This window comes from Palaemon carinicauda, chromosome 45, assembly GCF_036898095.1.
Source record: "Palaemon carinicauda isolate YSFRI2023 chromosome 45, ASM3689809v2, whole genome shotgun sequence".
NCBI classification, from domain to species: domain Eukaryota; kingdom Metazoa; phylum Arthropoda; class Malacostraca; order Decapoda; family Palaemonidae; genus Palaemon; species Palaemon carinicauda.
The window spans coordinates 27,095,702-27,113,302 of NC_090769.1; the positions used below are offsets into that span (position 1 = coordinate 27,095,702).

At 44.6% G+C, this 17,601-nt stretch overlaps 2 protein-coding genes across 5 annotated transcripts in view; both read right to left on the reverse strand.

The window, feature by feature from the left end:
- LOC137634979 (uncharacterized) overlaps positions 1-17,601 on the reverse strand; it is a 205,253-nt gene that overhangs the window by 99,967 nt on the left and 87,685 nt on the right. For all 4 annotated transcript variants that reach the window (XM_068367575.1, XM_068367578.1, XM_068367577.1 and 1 more), the window contains exon 3: positions 14,802-14,945. In XM_068367575.1, the coding sequence (XP_068223676.1) occupies positions 14,802-14,945 (144 nt within the window). The remainder of the gene's footprint in view (positions 1-14,801; positions 14,946-17,601) is intronic.
- On the reverse strand, positions 2,939-3,529 carry LOC137634695 (uncharacterized). Its single transcript, XM_068367186.1, has one exon. It carries the CDS (start codon positions 3,527-3,529, stop codon positions 2,939-2,941), a length of 591 nt encoding a protein of 196 aa, XP_068223287.1.

Genomic DNA, 17,601 nt, shown 5'->3' on the forward strand with positions numbered 1-17,601 from the left:
CAACACTTCCGTCTAAGGGAAGGGTCGGCCATTTAAAGGTGAAAGAGAGTTCATACTCTCTTCGTCACCATGATTTTCAAATTAATTCCAAAAGCTAACTAAGCTAATATAGAAGGTTCCAGTAAAGCGACAGCCGAAATCAAAGAGAAATACTTCACCAAAATCGTGAAAATACTCCAAGAACATAAGCGTATCCCAGAACGTCTTGCCGGAAGCACGACAGAGGAAAAATTGAGGAGGTGTCAACAAGAAATACTATAGTACCTGGCCACAGGTGGCGCTGGTGAGTACACCCCCTTCTAGTATTGTGATAGCTGGCGTATCCCTCCATAGAATTCTGTCGGGCAACGGAGTTGACAGCTACATGATTATCGGGTAAGTTTAATATTGAAAAAGGGGTATTACTTTCGGCGTAGCTGAAATGACGAGCCATTAAAATTTAACGAGGATTTACTACCCACACCGCTAGTTAGCGGGGCTAGGGGAGGGTAGCTTGCTACCCGCCCCCTCACACACCTGTGCTTGAACTCACTTTGCTTGGAGGTGGGACTTCAAGGTTTTGTCATTTGTTCCGTAACTGGAATACAAACCACACTATTTAATAGGGGTGATTCACCCATTAGGAAGGGTGGATGTCCCAGCCAGTTCTGGCTTTTTGGCTTTGCCCGGGGTCTCGTTATTTGAGTGTGTAAGTACCCAAGAAATAAAGAGCCCCTGCACCTCGCTAGAACCTTGCTACGCAAGGACTGCGGCCTACGCAAGCTGTGTGTGAAGGTATGAAGAAGTGTGACTCGTCCTAGGAAGTTGTTCTGAAGTTCTTTAGATGGAAAATTGTAGACTAGGACTCTCCCAATACCACCTCGTCAGGGTATGGGGACGTAACAGTATTAACTTAATACTAGGAACACAAGAGAGCATGGTTTACCTGCAGTGGTTTGAGGTCAGCTATGCAGAGAACCCAGGATGCTGCTTTCCCCAAGAGAGGGGATGATGATGAAAAGAATAAGGGCCAGTCAAACCTTTTCATTCATGCAGACTAAAACCGAGTACTAATGCCCTCAACCTTCTGCTACTTGTCCAATAAGGAGCTTGAGATTTTAAACCAGCTGTTGTGCAGCCACCACAGGGCCGATAAATAACGTATCGAGCCTCCTGTTGGTCACGTCTTGCAGGTAGTGGGCTGTGAACGTTGTTTGACGCTTCCACATCCTGGCTTGCAGAACCTGCTTCACAGAGAAATTTCTTTTGAAGGCCAGGGACGTAGCTATGCCCCTGACATCATGTGATCTAGGGCGACGTGACGGAGGAGGATCTAGATTCAAGGCCAGATCAATGACCCTACGAATCCATGCAGAGATGGTGTTCTTGGTGACCCTCCTCTTAGTCCTTCCTGTGCTGACGAATAGTGCTGGTACATGAGGACGGACTGCAGCTGTTCTTTTGAGGTATAGCCTCAAACTCCTTACTGGGCATAGTAAGAGATGGTCTGGGTCATCTGTTACAGAGCAGAGACTAGAAATCCGGAAGGAGTCGAATCGAGGATCTGCTACTCCAGGATTCTGAGTCTTTGCAATAAACTCAGGGACGAAGCTGAACGTTACCTCCCCCATCCCCTTGAATGGGCGATATCATACAAGAGACCATGAAGTTCACTGACTCGCTTGGCCGAAGCCAAAGCTAGCAGGAACACCGTCTTTCAGGTTAGGTGGCGATCTGATGCCTGGCATAATGGTTCATAGGGAGGTCTCTTAAGAGACCTGAGAACTCGAACCACGTTCCATGGGGGAGGTCTCACTTCTGACTGAGGGCAGGTAAGTTCATAACTACGTATGAATAGAGAAAGTTCTAGCGATGAAGATTGATTGATTATTAAGTATTATCTGGCATCGTAACAGCAAAGGTCATTGACGCCATAGAATATAGTTAACGAATATTATGCATTTTATTTCAACTCATGATTAAATCTTATTAAATAAACCAGTATCCATAAGAAATTTAAAAAGGTAATCCACATTGCATTCAGGTTCCAAAATTTCAGATAGTATGTAAAAGCCACTGCTATCCTTACAATTATGAAAATGGCGTATTCTCTCGGTCAAGTAACTTGGACACTCAGTTAATATATGTTTCACAGTCAGTGGCACCAAGCAATCTTCACATAATGGCTGATGTTCTCCACTCATCAAAAAGCTGTGCGTCAATCTGGTGTGACCGATTCTCATTCGGTACAGTACCACTTCTCTTGAACTTTGCATGTCAAAATATGCCCTTGAATGAGATGATTCAACAATTCCACTCATTTTTTGATTTTCCAACTCCCAATAAAAATTCCAAGTTTCTCTAAGTACGGACTGAATTACGGGGTACATATCTTTTGCAGGTAGTAAAAAGTTATTTCTTATACAGCTATGAACTGCATCCTTTGCCAGAGAGTCCGCTTTCTCATTTCCCTTTATATCAACATGAGCAGGAACCCAACAAAATTTAATATTCTTGCCTCTATTTCCCAGTAGATATAGCCATTCAAGAATTTTGATTATTATTGGGTGCAGTGAATTAAAGTGGTTCATTGCCATCAATACACTCAAGGAGTCGCTATAAATAACATAATCTTTATGAGGTAGCCGAAAGATTTCCTTGACTGACATTAAAATAGCATAGCATTCAGCAGTAAAAATGGATGCTTGGTTAGGTAATCTAATACTTTGATTAAAATTTTGAAAACATATCCCAAATCCAACGCCAGCGCTGGATTTGGATCCATCTGTAAAAACAAAAACAGAGTCCTTATGGCATTCTAAGTGCTCCAAGAAAGTAACTCTCATTATCTCCTTGGATGTTTTTCGTTTTGAATCTAATATACATTTACAGAAATCTACAGAGGGTAGATTCCATGGAGGTACTTTAGAGTACTCTACTGTACAGGTAAAATTTTACCCTAGGGGATTTCATAGTCCTCCAAGGTTCTTAAAGCTCTATACCCTAACGGTTTAGGGTATCTAGGATGATTATCATAAAAACTAGTACATTTTAAATTAATAACCGTTTCATGTGTGAGTGACTTAGGCAGCTTCTGAAGTCTAAACCAGTATTGAACCAGCGATGACTGGCGGTGAAGCTCCAAAGGCATTTCACAAGCATCTACTAACAGACTAGATATGGGAGATGACTTAAAAGCTCCACTGGCTAGTCTTATTCCAGCATTGTGTACAGAGTCTAATAATGCCAATGTTGTTTTTGTTGCTGAGGAATATATTTCACATCCATATGCAACTTTAGATGCAATTAATGCTTTGTAAAGCATTAGAAGGTGCTTTCGATCAGCACCCAAAGAAGTATGAGATAAAATTCTAATCAAATTAAAAGACTGAATACATTTAACTTTCAAATTTTTAATAAGAGGAACCCATGTTAACTTACTGTCAAATAATAACCCTAAAAACAAGGTCTCATCTTTGCAAGAAATTCTTTTCCCATATATGTATAAGTCAGGGTCCGGATGAATACCTCCTATACGGCAGAAATGCATCGTCACAGTTTTCGAAGCTGAAAACTTGAATCCTCGTTTGGCAGCCGATTCTGTCACCATATTAATAGTTAGCTGAATCTTTCTTTCGGCAACAGCCATTCATGATGCTGCAAATGAGAAAGAGGTCATCGACAAATAGGGTGTGCATGACATCATGAGGGATTACGTTACTAATACCATTTATGGATAAGGCCAATAATGTTACACTAAGGACACTGCCTTGTGGAACGCCTTCTTCTTGATTATGAATTGATGAGAATGTATTTCCTACTCTAACTTTAAATTGACGGTTACTCAGGAACGATCTAACAAACATTGGCAGTTCCCCTCTCAAGCCAATATCATGAATGGTTTGAAGAATACCATGTCTCCAGGTGGTATCGTATGCCTTCTCCAAGTCAAAGAAAATAGATATGTGATGCTTTTTGCTGGCAAAAGCTTCACAAATTGATGCCTCTAATCTTGCTAAGACATCAATGCAGGATCGCATTCGTCGGAAGCCAAACTGTGAGGGGTTAATAAGTCCTTTCTGTTCTAAAACCCATACCAGTCGTACGTTCACCATCTTTTCCATCAATTTACATATACAAGATGTTAATGCAATCGGCCGATAGTTGGTCATAATTTTGCTATCTTTTTCAGGTTTCAAAAAGGTTAAAATTATACAAATGCTCCAAATATTAGGGAATAGACTCTCTTTCCAAATTCTATTGATGATACTGAGTAAAAAAAATTTAGTTTCTGTGGGTAAATGTTTAATCATTGAATAGGTGATATTATCAATTCCAGGAGCCGAATCATTACATGTAGACAGGGCTGACAAAAGCTCTTGCATGCGAAAAGGCAAATTATATGATTCTATCCTTATAGCTCCAAAGTCGAGATTTTTGAAAAATGATTTTTGAAAAATGATCTGCAAATGCTTCACTTACATTCTCTGGATTTTGTAATATTTGACCGTTACATTCAATTACAGGTGATGGCAAAGGTATATGTTTCCCGCTAATCTTTCTTATTTTTGTCCAGACCTTCGTTAAGTTAGTCTTCCAATTGATTTTGGATATAAAGTTTATCCAAGACTGGCGCTTAGCCTGTTTGATTTGGTATCTAAACTTGGCTCTTGCTTTCTTATAACAAATTAAGTACAGTAGTAATTACAAGGATGATGCCGATATCGAGTAAATGCAGCTCTCATAGCTTTACGAGTTATTTGACATTTAATATTCCACCAAAGGACTGGTTTTCGTGTAAACTGACCTGTAGTTCGAGGAATTGACTTATTACTGGCATCTATAATGATTTTATTAAAAAGTTCAAGGGCTTCCTCTACAGTGGAAAAATTATCAGCATCAATTTCTACCAATGTAAGCAAAGTAAACAACGCCCAATTAGCTTTATCAATTACCCATCTTGGAGATCTTGGTGCAGCTATTTCATCAACTAACTTAATTACGATTGGAAAATGGTCACTTCCAATACCTTCATCCATTACTTCCCATGAAAAATCTAAAAAGCACTCAGGAGTGCATAATGATATATCTATAGATGAAAGAGTTCCATTTTGTACATGAAAATATGTTGGTGCTCCAGTATTCAAAACAGCAAGCTCTTTCTCTTCAATGAAAGAAAAAATTTGATTGCCTCGGGAGTTGGAAATAATATCCCCCCACATAGGATGTCTCCCGTTAAAGTCTCCCAAGAGTAAAAATGGCTTAGGAAGCTGATCTATCATGTTATTAAGTTCTTGCTTCAGGATTTGATCACCTCGATTGGGTGGCAGATATATGGAACATATGGTGTATGCTCGTTTTAATTGCATTTGTATGGCTACTGCTTGAAGATTTGTTTGTAATCTTGTTGTGGATGACATCTCGTCGCACCAGTAATGCACACCCACCATATCTACCTTCATGTTCCTGGACTTCTATATGATAAAATAAATATTCTCTGGGACATATTTTATTTTGACCTAGCATTGTTTCTTGCAAGGATAATAGGATTGGGAAATTTTCCTTAATTAGTATTTTCAAAGATTCATATTTAGCTCTGAGGCCTTGGCAATTCCATTGAAGTATCGTGAGTTTGCTATCCATGGGTACAAATTATGATTTATTTTTATTTAAACGTTTTATCTTAGGGGCATTTCTTATGGGGAAACTTTTTAATGCCGATTCTTTATCAATATTGTCTGGCGGTCTCCCTTCTGGGGTTCTCTCTCTCTTCTTATTTTCTAAGATGATTGACAGTTTCAGGTGATGGACTGTCTTCTTCCATGTTGGTATTGTCTAATGACGTGTTTATGTCATTATTTACAACACTCTTAGCTGGACTTAAAATCATTTCAAATGATGCATGTTGCTTTAGCTTATCTTTATTCTGTTCTTCAAGCAGATGTTCTGAGCTTTCTTTAGATCCAGAAGGTTTCCGAGTATCTTTACGTTCTTCCAATACCTGTTCTGATTTGTCTACAATTTCCTGACTCAGATTTACAATAGAGCTTTCATCTTGTATAACCACCCTTAAATCTTTCTTTATCTTGGAACCTGGGATAATATTTTTGTCATTCTGTTCAGGCAAACTTTTCTTCAAAACCAACGAAAAAGGTTGCCCTGGTTTTATCTGTTTTTCAAGAGCTCTTTTGCGAGCCTCTTTACAAGTAACCCTTTCCATGGTTCGAATGGCCTGGATTTCTTTCTCAAAAATAAACTTCACACAACTTTTTGATGTTGCTGGGTGTGCTTCCCCACAATGAATACAGCAGGGACTTTCTATACAAGCTCCGTGACTATTTTTGCCATAGTTTGCACAGACACCGGGCTTATTATTTAATTTTTCTTTACATTTTTGGCTTAGGTGGCCATACATTTGGCCATGGTAGCATCGCAGTGGTGAGGGGATGTAGGGTTTCACCTTCAAAGATAGCCATCCAGCTTTAATAGCATTGGGTAGTTTACACTGGTCAAAAGTTAAAACCAAAGTAGCGAGAGGGACACGTTGTTCTCCAACTCTCTTTCTCATTCTTACAACTTTTACTACTCCTTGATCTCTCAGTTCATTCTCAATTTCTTTTTCCTCTAGCTCTATAACAATTCTGGAGCATATATAACACCCCTACTCTGGTTAAAAAAGGGGTGTGAAAAGCATTTGACATTATGTCCATCCAATGTTGAAAGAGCTTTTAATCTTTCACTTTGTATTGAGGATAGTGTCTCTATCAGGAGACTTCCATTTCCTTGAGGAAGAATTTTTGGTTGCCCTCCACATTTATTTACTATTTCTCTGTTGGCTTTAAAAACATTTACATGTTCATGTCTTCCATTTTCAAATTCCAATATCAAAAATTTATCGTAATTTACTACCTCATAGTGACCAGGTAATATTTCAGCTTTTCTGTATTTTTCTGTCCTGTCATCACTTCTTACTTTCTCTCTCTTCTTCTCTAATAAATTCTTATCATTTTTTATATGACACGAATAAGGTTCTAAGGTTACAATATTAGAACCTGAGTTGGGGTTGTCAGTAGCGAGGTCCAAGTTTGTCCTTTCCATGTCGTCATCAGAGGTTTTGGGTTTTTTCGAAAGAGCAAGCCAGGTTATCCACCTCTTATCAGAGGATGTCAGTCCTCCTATCCCATGTGGCCCAACATGAGAAGAGGCTTCAGCAGGGACCAGTCCTCTATTAGAGAGGGGCTGCCTCTCTTTAGGTGGGCGTACACTGGTCAGTGGGGGTAGTTAGCCCCTCCCACCGTCGACTCCAATGCCTGGCGTCATCCATTACCTGCAAATATGGGTGACTTAAAACTGAATCACTAGAGCCCAACTCTTAACAGACATGGTCTGCACCCAATGGGGTCTGCCAGAGGGTGATGGCATCTAAATTGGCACAGGTTGAGATGGAATGCAGTCCATCTCACACTGTGCCAAATCCAAAGCAGCATCCAAAGTATAATCGAACAAGCCAAAGTCGTCAACAATATCAAGCCCAAAAGGAAGAGATGGGAAAAAAAAAAGAAATAACCAAAAGTAAGAGAGAAAGTGCTGACTGATTTAGTTGAATTGACAGCTGGGTACCGAGGTCCAGTGGGAGCTGCCAATCCCTAAGCCCCCCATCCTCATCAAGGCTTCAGCATCTGGGGGGTAGCGATGAAGAAATGTCCATTCCTTTCAGCCTGAAGGCTAGACTTAAGGCTGAGTGATAGCCTTTCACTGCCAAGACTGAAAGGTGCATTTCTTCACGCAAATACACGAGGAACTCCGCTATTGTGGGAATAGTGGCATCGAGTGGAGAGATACCCCTTCCACGACACCAATCACAGAAGACTTTCCACTTTTCCTGGCAGACTGCTGCAGATGACTTTCGCAGGTGTCCAGAGAGGAGATGGTGGATAGTCTCGAGGCGTGAAATCGCAGTGAAGCTACGGCTTTGTGGAAGATGTTGGCATGTGGTTGCTTGAGAAGATTGTGTCGTGGAGGGAGCTCTCTTGGTGGCACCGTTAGGAGTCGCAGAAGGTCAGGGAACCATTCCGCATGATGCCATAGCAGAGCTATGAGGGTCATTGAAAGATTGACCGATGTTCTGGTCTTGTTGAGCACCCTCCTCATCAGACAGAACGGGGGAAAGGCGTAAATGTCGATGTTGTCCCACCGTTGTTGGAAAGCATCTTGCCAGAAAGCCTTGGAGTCTGGGACTGGGGAGCAGTACAGCGGGAGCCTGAAGTTCAGGGCCATTGCGAAAAGATCCACAGTCGGAGAACCCCTCAAAGTCAGGACTTTGTTGGCTACTAGATGATCCAAAGACCACTCGGTACTCACTATCTGAGACGCTCTGCTCAGATTGTCAGCGAGCAGATTCCTTTTGCCTGGAATGAAGCGTGCCGATAGTGGTATTGAGTGGATTTCGGTCCATCTCAGTATCTCTACTGCTGCTGCGAAAAAGTACCTCCTTGTTTGTTGATGTAAGCCCCTACTGTGGTGTTGTCGCTCATCACCACCACAGAGTGACCCGCAAGGTATTGTTGGAACTACTGAAGGGCCAGGAAGACAGTCTTCATCTCTAGGAGATTTATATGGAGATACTTTTCTGACTCTGACCACAGGCCTGAGGTCGTGTGGTGCAGCAAGTGGGGGCCCCACCCTTTCTTTGAAGTGTCCGAAAACTGCAACAAATCCGGGGGAGGACGAGAAGATCCACTCCTTTTCGTAGGTTTTCGTCTGCCACCCACCACTGGAGGTCCGTCAGTTCTGCAGATCCCATAGGGATCAGGACGTCCGGGGAATTGTAACCTTGATTCCACTGGGACTTGAGTCGCCACTGGAGGGATTTCATCCTGAGGGGACCGTTGGGAACTAGACGAGCCAACGATGAAAGGTGACCGAGGAGACGTAACCACAATTGGGTTGGAAGTTCCTCTCGTCTGAGAAAAGGACTTGCAACCTTTCTCAGTCTTGCTATCCTGTCGTCTGATGGGAAGGCTTTGTGGAGATTGGTGTCTATAACAATGCCTAGATATACCAGCCTTTGAGTGGGAAGCAGTGAGGACTTCTCGAGATCTACCAAGATCCCCAGATCCTGGCAAAGTCTCAGAAGATTGTCCCGGTGTTGAAGAAGGGATGACACCGAGTCTGCTAGGATTAACCAGTCGTCCAGATAACGGAGAAGAAGGGATGACACCGAGTCTGCTAGGATTAACCAGTCGTCCAGATAACGGAGTAGACGGATGCCAATCCTGTGTGCCCATGAAGATATTAGGGTGAACACTCTGGTGAAAACCTGTGGTGCTGTGGAGAGACCGAAGCACAGCACCTTGAACTGGTACTTTTTGTTGTCAAGGCTGAATCTCAAGTACTTCCTTGAAGACGGATGGACTGGGATCTGGAAGTACACGTCCTTCAGATCTAGTGTACACATGAAGTCTTGTGGTCTCACTGCTAGTCTGACCGTGTCTGCCGTCTCCATGCTGAACGGAGTTTGTTTGACAAACTTGTTCAGAGCTGAGAGGTCGATGACTGGTCTCCAGCCTCCAGACGCCTTCTTTACAAGAAAGAGTCGACTGAAGAAGCCTGGAGACTTGCCAAGGACCTCTTGGAGAGCAACCTTCTTCAACAGGGTCTGGACTTCTGCCCGAAGGGCCTGCCCCCTTGCCGATCCAATGGCACTGGATTCGTCGTCAGGGAAGGTAAAGTTGTTGTGAACGGGACGCGATATCCCTGACTAATTACGGAAATCGTCCAGGAATTGGCCCCGAGCTGCTGCCACCTGTTTGAGCAACTTTGTAGGCATCCCCCCCACTGGTGGACATTCAGGGGGACTGCCAATCCTAGTGTTTGCAGCCTCAGCTGCTCCCTCTAGGATTCTTACCTCCACTGGAGAACTTTTTGCCTTTCCTATCCTTGACAGGAAAGGGCTTAGACACCACTGTCTTCACTGCTGTCGTTGATTTTGCGGTTTTGGTTGGACGGGACTGTTTGGGTGCTGGAGGATTATAGGGATTGGATGTCAAAGCCCTATGAAGGAGGGAGTCTTGGTGAGACTTCCTCCACCTCTCAGCGGCCTGTTCCACATCCTTAGGCTCAAACAGGATGGATCCTTCTAAGGAAGAATGTCTGAGCCTATTGATCTCGGTGCTAGGGACCTTCTGATGGAATCTCTCAGCCACTGCATCCCGACGTTTCAGGATGGTGTTTGCCCACAAGTTCGAGACTTAGTGGGCCAGAAACTCGATCGTGCGAGTGCCTGAGAATAAGAACGTCTCCATAGCTTTCCTGGTACGTTCTTTGGAGAAATCCTCAGAGCGTATCAGAATACCTAAGGTCCCTAACCAGATGTCTAGCCATGAAGTGGCTTGCATAGCACACTTCGCAACCTTCTCCTGGTTAAGGATCTCGGTTGCCGAGAACGAGACCTGCCGGTTGGGGTCTCTCTCAAGAGGGATTCCCCTGGTAAGCTCTTCCAACGAGTGGTGGAGAGGAAGAGCTAAACAAGGCTCTTTAAGGATCTCAAAGTACCTCCTCTGCTGTACGCGAGGAGGTGGAAGGAGTTTGTTGGCGGCACTGGAACGGTTGGAGGAGAACATCTCGGAGAGCTGTACAGCGATCTTGCCTCCGGTACTCTTAACTCCTTGAGACCAGGGCAGAGCTCCACTGGTCTTAGAGGGTTTCTGAGTACCGAATATAAGGTCCAAGACCGTGTCCTTGCCCTCTCGAGGAGGGATCTCTGGGTCGGAAAACCCATTGAGAGCCCTCATTAGAGTCAGAACTTGCCAAAACGCATGTTCTGACTCTTGCTGTTCTCCTCCTGACGTCGGACTTGCAGCGCAGTCTCCTGTCCCCAAAGGCTCTTCTTGGGGAGAGTTGCGGACGTTCTCTGAGTGGGTAGTTGGCTCCGTCCTTGGTCTTGTAGAGGACTTTGGTAAAATCTTAGTCCTTCGATTCCTTCCTGGGAAGGATGTTGGACTCTTAACATCGAAGATGGTAAGTTCCTTCCAGCCCCCACTTGAGAAGACCTCTCAGTGCAAGGAGAGGTTTCCCTCATTGGTGCGATGGGGGAAAATCTCACCTCACGTGATTCCCCTGATGGCGGGAATTCCTCGTCTGACAGGGAAGGAGAGATCTGGGGGAGTGAAAGAACCTGCCTCGAAGGCTTGCGTGGAGTCAACTTAGCCTTTGGAGAAGTTACCGCGTCCAGAACTCCACTTTTTCTCTTCAGAGGGGTAGAGACAGCCAAGGATCTCTGACCTAATTCAGAGAAAATAGGCTTGAACACCTGTGTAACTGCTCTGATTAGTGCACCGAACCAAGGCTATTGGTTGACAGACGCGCTCTCAGACACCCCCTTTGAAGGGCCAGGGATAGAAGGATCCCTGGGGGGAGTTCCTATAGGTGGGTTCGCCTGGAAAGATTTAGGGATCTTGGACCCTTCTGGATGTTTCCCTTCCATCACAATATGCGCTGTTATGCGTTTGCGGGGAGGGGAATGAAGTGATGGCGACCTTGCCGTGCGTTGTTCAGCAGTCTCGCGCGCGGGAGGATATTGACGCTTGCGCGGGGCCGCGTAATGGTGCTCGCGCGATGGAGAATACCAGGAATCGCGCGTGGGAGACTGCTGGTGCGCGTGCGGGTGCGCGGGAGACTGATGGCGCACAGGAGCGCGTGCGGGAGACTGTAGGTGCACAGGCGAGCGCGCGGGAGACTGTAGGCGCACAGGTGAGCGCGCGGGAGACTGTAGGCGCACAGGTGAGCGCGCGGGAGACTGTAGGCGCGCAGGAGCAGGGCGTTGAATGCGCGGGCGAAAGTTCGCGCGCCCCTGAAGAAGCCGTAGGACGAACGCTCGCAGGAGATACCCCTGGCGCGTGGGCATGCAATTGAAGCCTATGCTGCTCGTGGGGGCGCGTCAGAATGGTAGCGTGCAACTGCAGAGAGGATGGGCGAGGGCACGCGGGGTGTGCGCGCGTATCCTCATGGATGCGTGCAGGTGACTGCACGTGTCGGTGCGATGACGAGCACTGGCGCGTGGGATTAGTCAAGATAGACTTCCCAACAGCGCCCAGATCAGAAGATCGTGGCGCGCAGGAGAGATGACTGCTGGGCGTGGGCGCTGGCGCGCAGGAGATTGCTGGCGCGTAGGAGAGCGCTGGCGCGCAGGACAGTGCTGGCACGCAGGAGGTTGATGGTGCGCAGGTGAGGGTTGGCGCGTAGCTGGGCGTGGGCGCTCTTGCTCAGGGAAAGCCTGGCGCGCAGGAGAACGTGGGCGCGTATGTTCAGCATAGCGCGTGAGGGAAGTATCGCGCATTGGCGCATACGCCCTTGATGCCCTGTATTAGGGTTAGATGAAGAGGCCTGACGAGTGTGGAGGTCAGGTTTCGTTGGCGCGTAGCGCGCATCAGCGTTCAGGAACGGCAGGTCTGTCGGGAGGAAGGTCAACGTGTCCTTTGAAAAGACGACCTGCCACCGAAGGGGATCGCGAACGATCCACAGAAAGGTCCAGGACCAAAGTAGGAACAGTCGGTGATTGATGACGAGGCTCCTCTGCGGGGGACTGCAACGAAGATGTAGAACCAAAGAGGCGCCTCCTCACCGCAGGTGAAGGAAGGCCTCTCTGGCGAAGAGGAAGGCGAGCCTTGCGACGAATACGCCCTCTGGGGCCCATGGGATCAGCAAGCTGACCTTCTGCAGTCCTCCGAAGAGGAGTCTCTGTAAGTGAACTCCCCCGAGGGAGAGAAACACTAGCAGGAGAGGCTGTTGGACTTAGTTTCTCCCTCGTTGGTTGAACAGGAACGGGAGAAACTAAGCCGTCAGCTACTGTAGGGTTTGAAGAGGCAGAGGTAATGGGAGATATCGCATAGGATACCTCTGACACCACAACGTCGACAATCGACAGAGGATCAACCTCTGCCGGAGGCGGCGATTGCTTGACAACGGCACCCAACCGGATGTAGTCAAGTAAGACTTCCTTGGAGGGCGAACCCTCGAGCCCCAAGGAAGACCAAAGCTGAAAACGATGGATTAGTGATACATCCTCCCCCGGGGGGAGAGGTGGAGCTGCTTCGCTAAGGAAAGCAACGCCATCTCTCGAACCCCGAGCTTGGAAAACAGTACAACGGTCTACGCTACCACTCGACGGTCTCTCGAAAGAGACCGACCGAGTGGGAGCTTCGGAGGAGGTTTGAGCAACGGAAGAAGAGGCCTTGGGTTTTTCTCCTTTCAAAGAAACCTTCGAAGGAGAAATATCCCGTCTGGACTACTTTTTCGGTCGCCGCGAAAACCGCTCCCACTGGGAGGTACACCACTCCCTGCACTCACTACACTTATTATCGCTATCACACCGTTGACATCTACAGTAAGGACAAAGGGTTTGAGGGTCTGTCTCAGCCGCCGACATGAATGTCCCACAGGGGCGGTCGGGTAATCCAGGGCAGGTGCGCATAATAGCAGAGGCCAACTTCCCACACAACTGTCAAAAAGAGAAAGCAAATAAGCTTTAATGGCTGCCAATAAGCGGCGAGGATGACAGCGGACACGTCCGACTACCATCGGAGCTGAGAGCAAAGTGAGTTCAAGCACAGGTGTGTGAGGGGGGGAGGTAGCAAGCTACTCTCCCCTACCCCCGCTAACTAGCGGTGTGGGTAGTAAACCCTCATTAAATTCTAATGGCTTGTCATTTCAGCTACGCCGAAAGTAATACCCCTATTACATAGCGTGGTTTGTATTCCAGTTACGGAGCAAACCCCTATTAAATAGCGTGGTTTGTATTCCAGTTACGGAACAAATAATCATTATATTGTACTTGCATATCTCAATCATGTGAGCATTTGGTACATATAATGCATATATTTCTGGATTTAAGGGAGGGGGCTCACCACTGGTTAGTAAATGAACTTGAAATATGGTTATTATGTTCTTTATGATTCCAAGTGTTGAAGAAAATTAGTTCTAAAAGCCCATTCGTATGCATACGAAAGTTATTTCAACGGACCTCTACAAAAAATCTTTGAAACCCCTATTTCATTGCCATCTCATCAATATATTTACAAGTCTCATGTTATGATTATAGTGAAAGATGTATAAAGTTTCAGGAACAATAACTAAATATGAATAGAGCATAAAATTTGCCCCAAAGAGTATGCTAACAAGAATATATTGTTCTAGCAATGTCTTACTCATGTGTGGCTATTTGGTACATGTAGTGGATTTGAGAGAAGGGCCCATCCTCTCACCCACATGAGAATTCCTGCTTAGTTTCAATATCAAAATGATGCCATTATTAACCAGTTTAACTAGAAAGTATAAGAAAACAATTAAACAGCCTTGGATAGAATGCAACAGTAGGTCAGTACTCATTGAGCCCGAATACTAAAGTGAAGTCACTTGTGGTTAATTACCTCATTAAAAATTGCAATGGTCATTCTAGCTCCACTGAAGGCATTCCCTATCTTAAAGGCTGAAAGGTTTGTAAACACATAGGAACAAGTAATGTTTTCATCACGTAAAATGACAGATGTATCATTAATATAATTATCAATATTATTGATATTCACACGCATACCCTGAAATATTAAGGGAAGCAGCATAATATAGAAAATAAGAGAATTAACACATAAACCATAAAGCAGAAATCACAAAATGATAACAATATGAACATGTCTGTATATGGAAAACAATAGACCAGGACTTTGTTGAAATTAAAGGTACAATTTAAAGTATTGTACCCAGAAATTAACAATGAAAAGCTTATTTCTAGATTTAAATATAATGTAATTCAATACAATTATACTTACCCTTTTTTCATATTCAAGACGTAATAGGGATAACCTTTCTTTGTGTAATTCATTCTGCTGTTCAATTTTTTTCTTGAAATGTTCAGTTTGTTGCAATCTTTCTCTCTCAGAGTTTTCAAGCCTTATCTCCATTTCCTCTGCCATCTGCCAACAACAACAAAAATCAACATAGTAAGAGAACTTACAATCTCAAATAAACCATTTTTACTAATGATGAGCGGTGATAACGAAAAGAACTTAGAATCCTTGCAGTATCTCTGAATATTATTACAGTACACTTTATATAAAAACTTAGAGTGATGTACTCATAAAACAATTTTCTGTACAAACTTATCACATAATAATTATGTTTATCCACACAGTTCAATTCTCAGACACAACCAGGAAGATGGAAAAGACCTTGCAAATTGTACATGTTGGCCTCAAAACAGAATTCTAAAAACCTAAAGACCTCAATGAGAAAAGTAGATCAGTGAAGACTCCAGGTCTGAATCCATTGGATTGGAGAGTACAGTAAGCGGTATATTGGGGAGCTTTCCCTACGAAGGAAGAAAGACAAACAGCTATTATGGGTACTATTTGGCATGTGGCTGCTTGGGAGTGATTGGGGTCTCTCTGAATCTTGAGGTCTTAAATTGACTATTGAGAAATCAGTGAAACAGGGAAAAGGACAAAAAATAGTAAATGCCAAGGAGTCCTGAAGATTTTGGCAGGCATCTTTAAACTTTGCCGACAGCCTGGGAAAGGCAGAATCCAGAAAGCTTCCTGTTATACTGCAGGGAAAGCAAGTCAAGAATGGTGAGAACCAAAGCTTTGGCACCACAAAATGATGTAAGGATAATATAAAATTTTTCGACTGAGACTCGGTCTATTGAGTGTGTTTCACTGAAACAGTGCTCTTTATTATCATTATTACAAGCTAAGTTACAATCCTAGTTGAAAAAGCAAGATGCTATAAGCCTAAGGGCTCCAACAGCAAAAAATGACAAATTCGTAAATAATTTGTATTTTTCCTAACAATACAAACCTTAGCTATTTATTAGGGGTTATACTTTTGGCGGAGCTGAAATGACGAGCCATTAAAATTTAGCAAGGATTAACTACCCACACCGCTATTTAGCAGGGGTAGGAGGGGGGATAGCTTGCTACCACTCCCATTCACACACCTGTGATTTAGTCACTTTGCTTGGAGGTAGGACTTCAAAGGGGATAGGGATGGCGGGCAAGTTTGTATAAATAGCTAAGGTTTGTATAGTTAGGAATTTTGTTCCGCAACTGGAATACAAACCACACTATTTATTAGGGGTGATTCAATTATTAGGAAGGGTGGACGTCCCTGCCAATCTGGCTTTTGGCTTTGCCCGGGGACTCCTTATCTGGGTATGTTAGTACAGTACTCAAAAATAGGGAGTCTGTACCCTCGCTAAACCTTGCTACGCAAGGTCCGCGGCCTACGCAAGCTGTGTGTTGAGACATGTAGAAGTGTGACTGTCTAGGTAAAGTTATTCCGAGTCTATGTAGGAAAAACCTGATGTAACGAAGACTTCCCAATATCACCTCGCCAGGGTATGGGGACGCAACAGTATTAGCTTAATACTAGGTACACAAGGGAGCATGGTTTACCTTCAGTGGTTTGAGGTCAGCTTATGCAGAGAACCCAGGATGCTGCTTTCCCCACGAGAGGGTAGGATGAAGAAAAGAATAAGGGCCAGTCAAATCTTTTCATTCACGCAGACTAAAACCGGGTAACAGTGCCCTCAACCTTCTGCTACTTGTCCAATAAGGAGCTTGAGGTATACAACCAGCTGTTGTGCAGCCACCACCGGACTGATAGAGATCGTATCGAGTTCGTGTGGGTCACGTCTTGCAGGAGAAAGGTTGTGAAAGTCACCAGGAGCATTTACATCCTTTCTTGTAAAACCTGCGTCACAGAGTAATCTGCTAAGAAGGACTAGCGGCATAGTTATACCCCTGACACTGTGAGTCGTCATGTTGAGATGATGTTTCGGTGATCCTCCTCTAGTCTCTCCCAGTGCTGACAAGAGGAGGGACCCGGGCAGGCTGTTGCCGTTTTCTTTAGGTAAAGTCTCATACCTTACCCTGGGTACAGTAATGGATGATCTGGATCGTCTGTTACCTAGACTTGTGTAGAATCCGTCACCTCTGGAGACTGTGTCTGGAGACATACTCAGGGACGAAACAGAACATTGTCTTTCGCCCTTCTCAATAATGGACGATGTCAAAAGAGAGACCATGAAGTTCCTTGACTCGTATGGTTGCTGTCCGAGTGTGTAGGAACATTGCGTTCTTGAATCAGGAGAAAATTTGTTGTCTGGTGAAGTGGAACACAAGAAGGTCCCTTTAGGGATCGGAGATTTGAACCATGTTCTGAGAGGAAGGTCTCAATTCCGACTGGGGAAAGGCAAGTTGTAAGTCCGTATGAGTTAGGAAAAGTCTATCGATGAGAGGGTGTCCCTTCCTTCAGTTTGAAGGTGAAGGATCAAGGTTGAGTGATCATCTTTACCTGTTGAAACTGAATACAGTAGGGGGTCTTTTCCTCTTGCATATACTTGAGGATTCCGCCATTGCTGGAATCGAGGTATCGAGTGGAGAGACACTTTCACATGACGCCAACCACACAAGACGTGATACTGCCTGGTAGACTGATGCTGAGGAATTCCTCAGATATCTAGACAACCTTTTCGCTAAGAGGTATTGGGTAGTCTTCAGGTGTACAATCATAGCAAAGCTACAGCTTGTGGTAGGTGTCGAAGTGGGTTGTCTGTTATGTGGAGAGGGT

Bases quoted from the DNA above. Each gene is read 5' to 3' on its own strand.
- LOC137634695 (XM_068367186.1), bottom strand. From the start codon at position 3,529: ATGCATTTCTGCCGTATAGGAGGTATTCATCCGGACCCTGACTTATAC.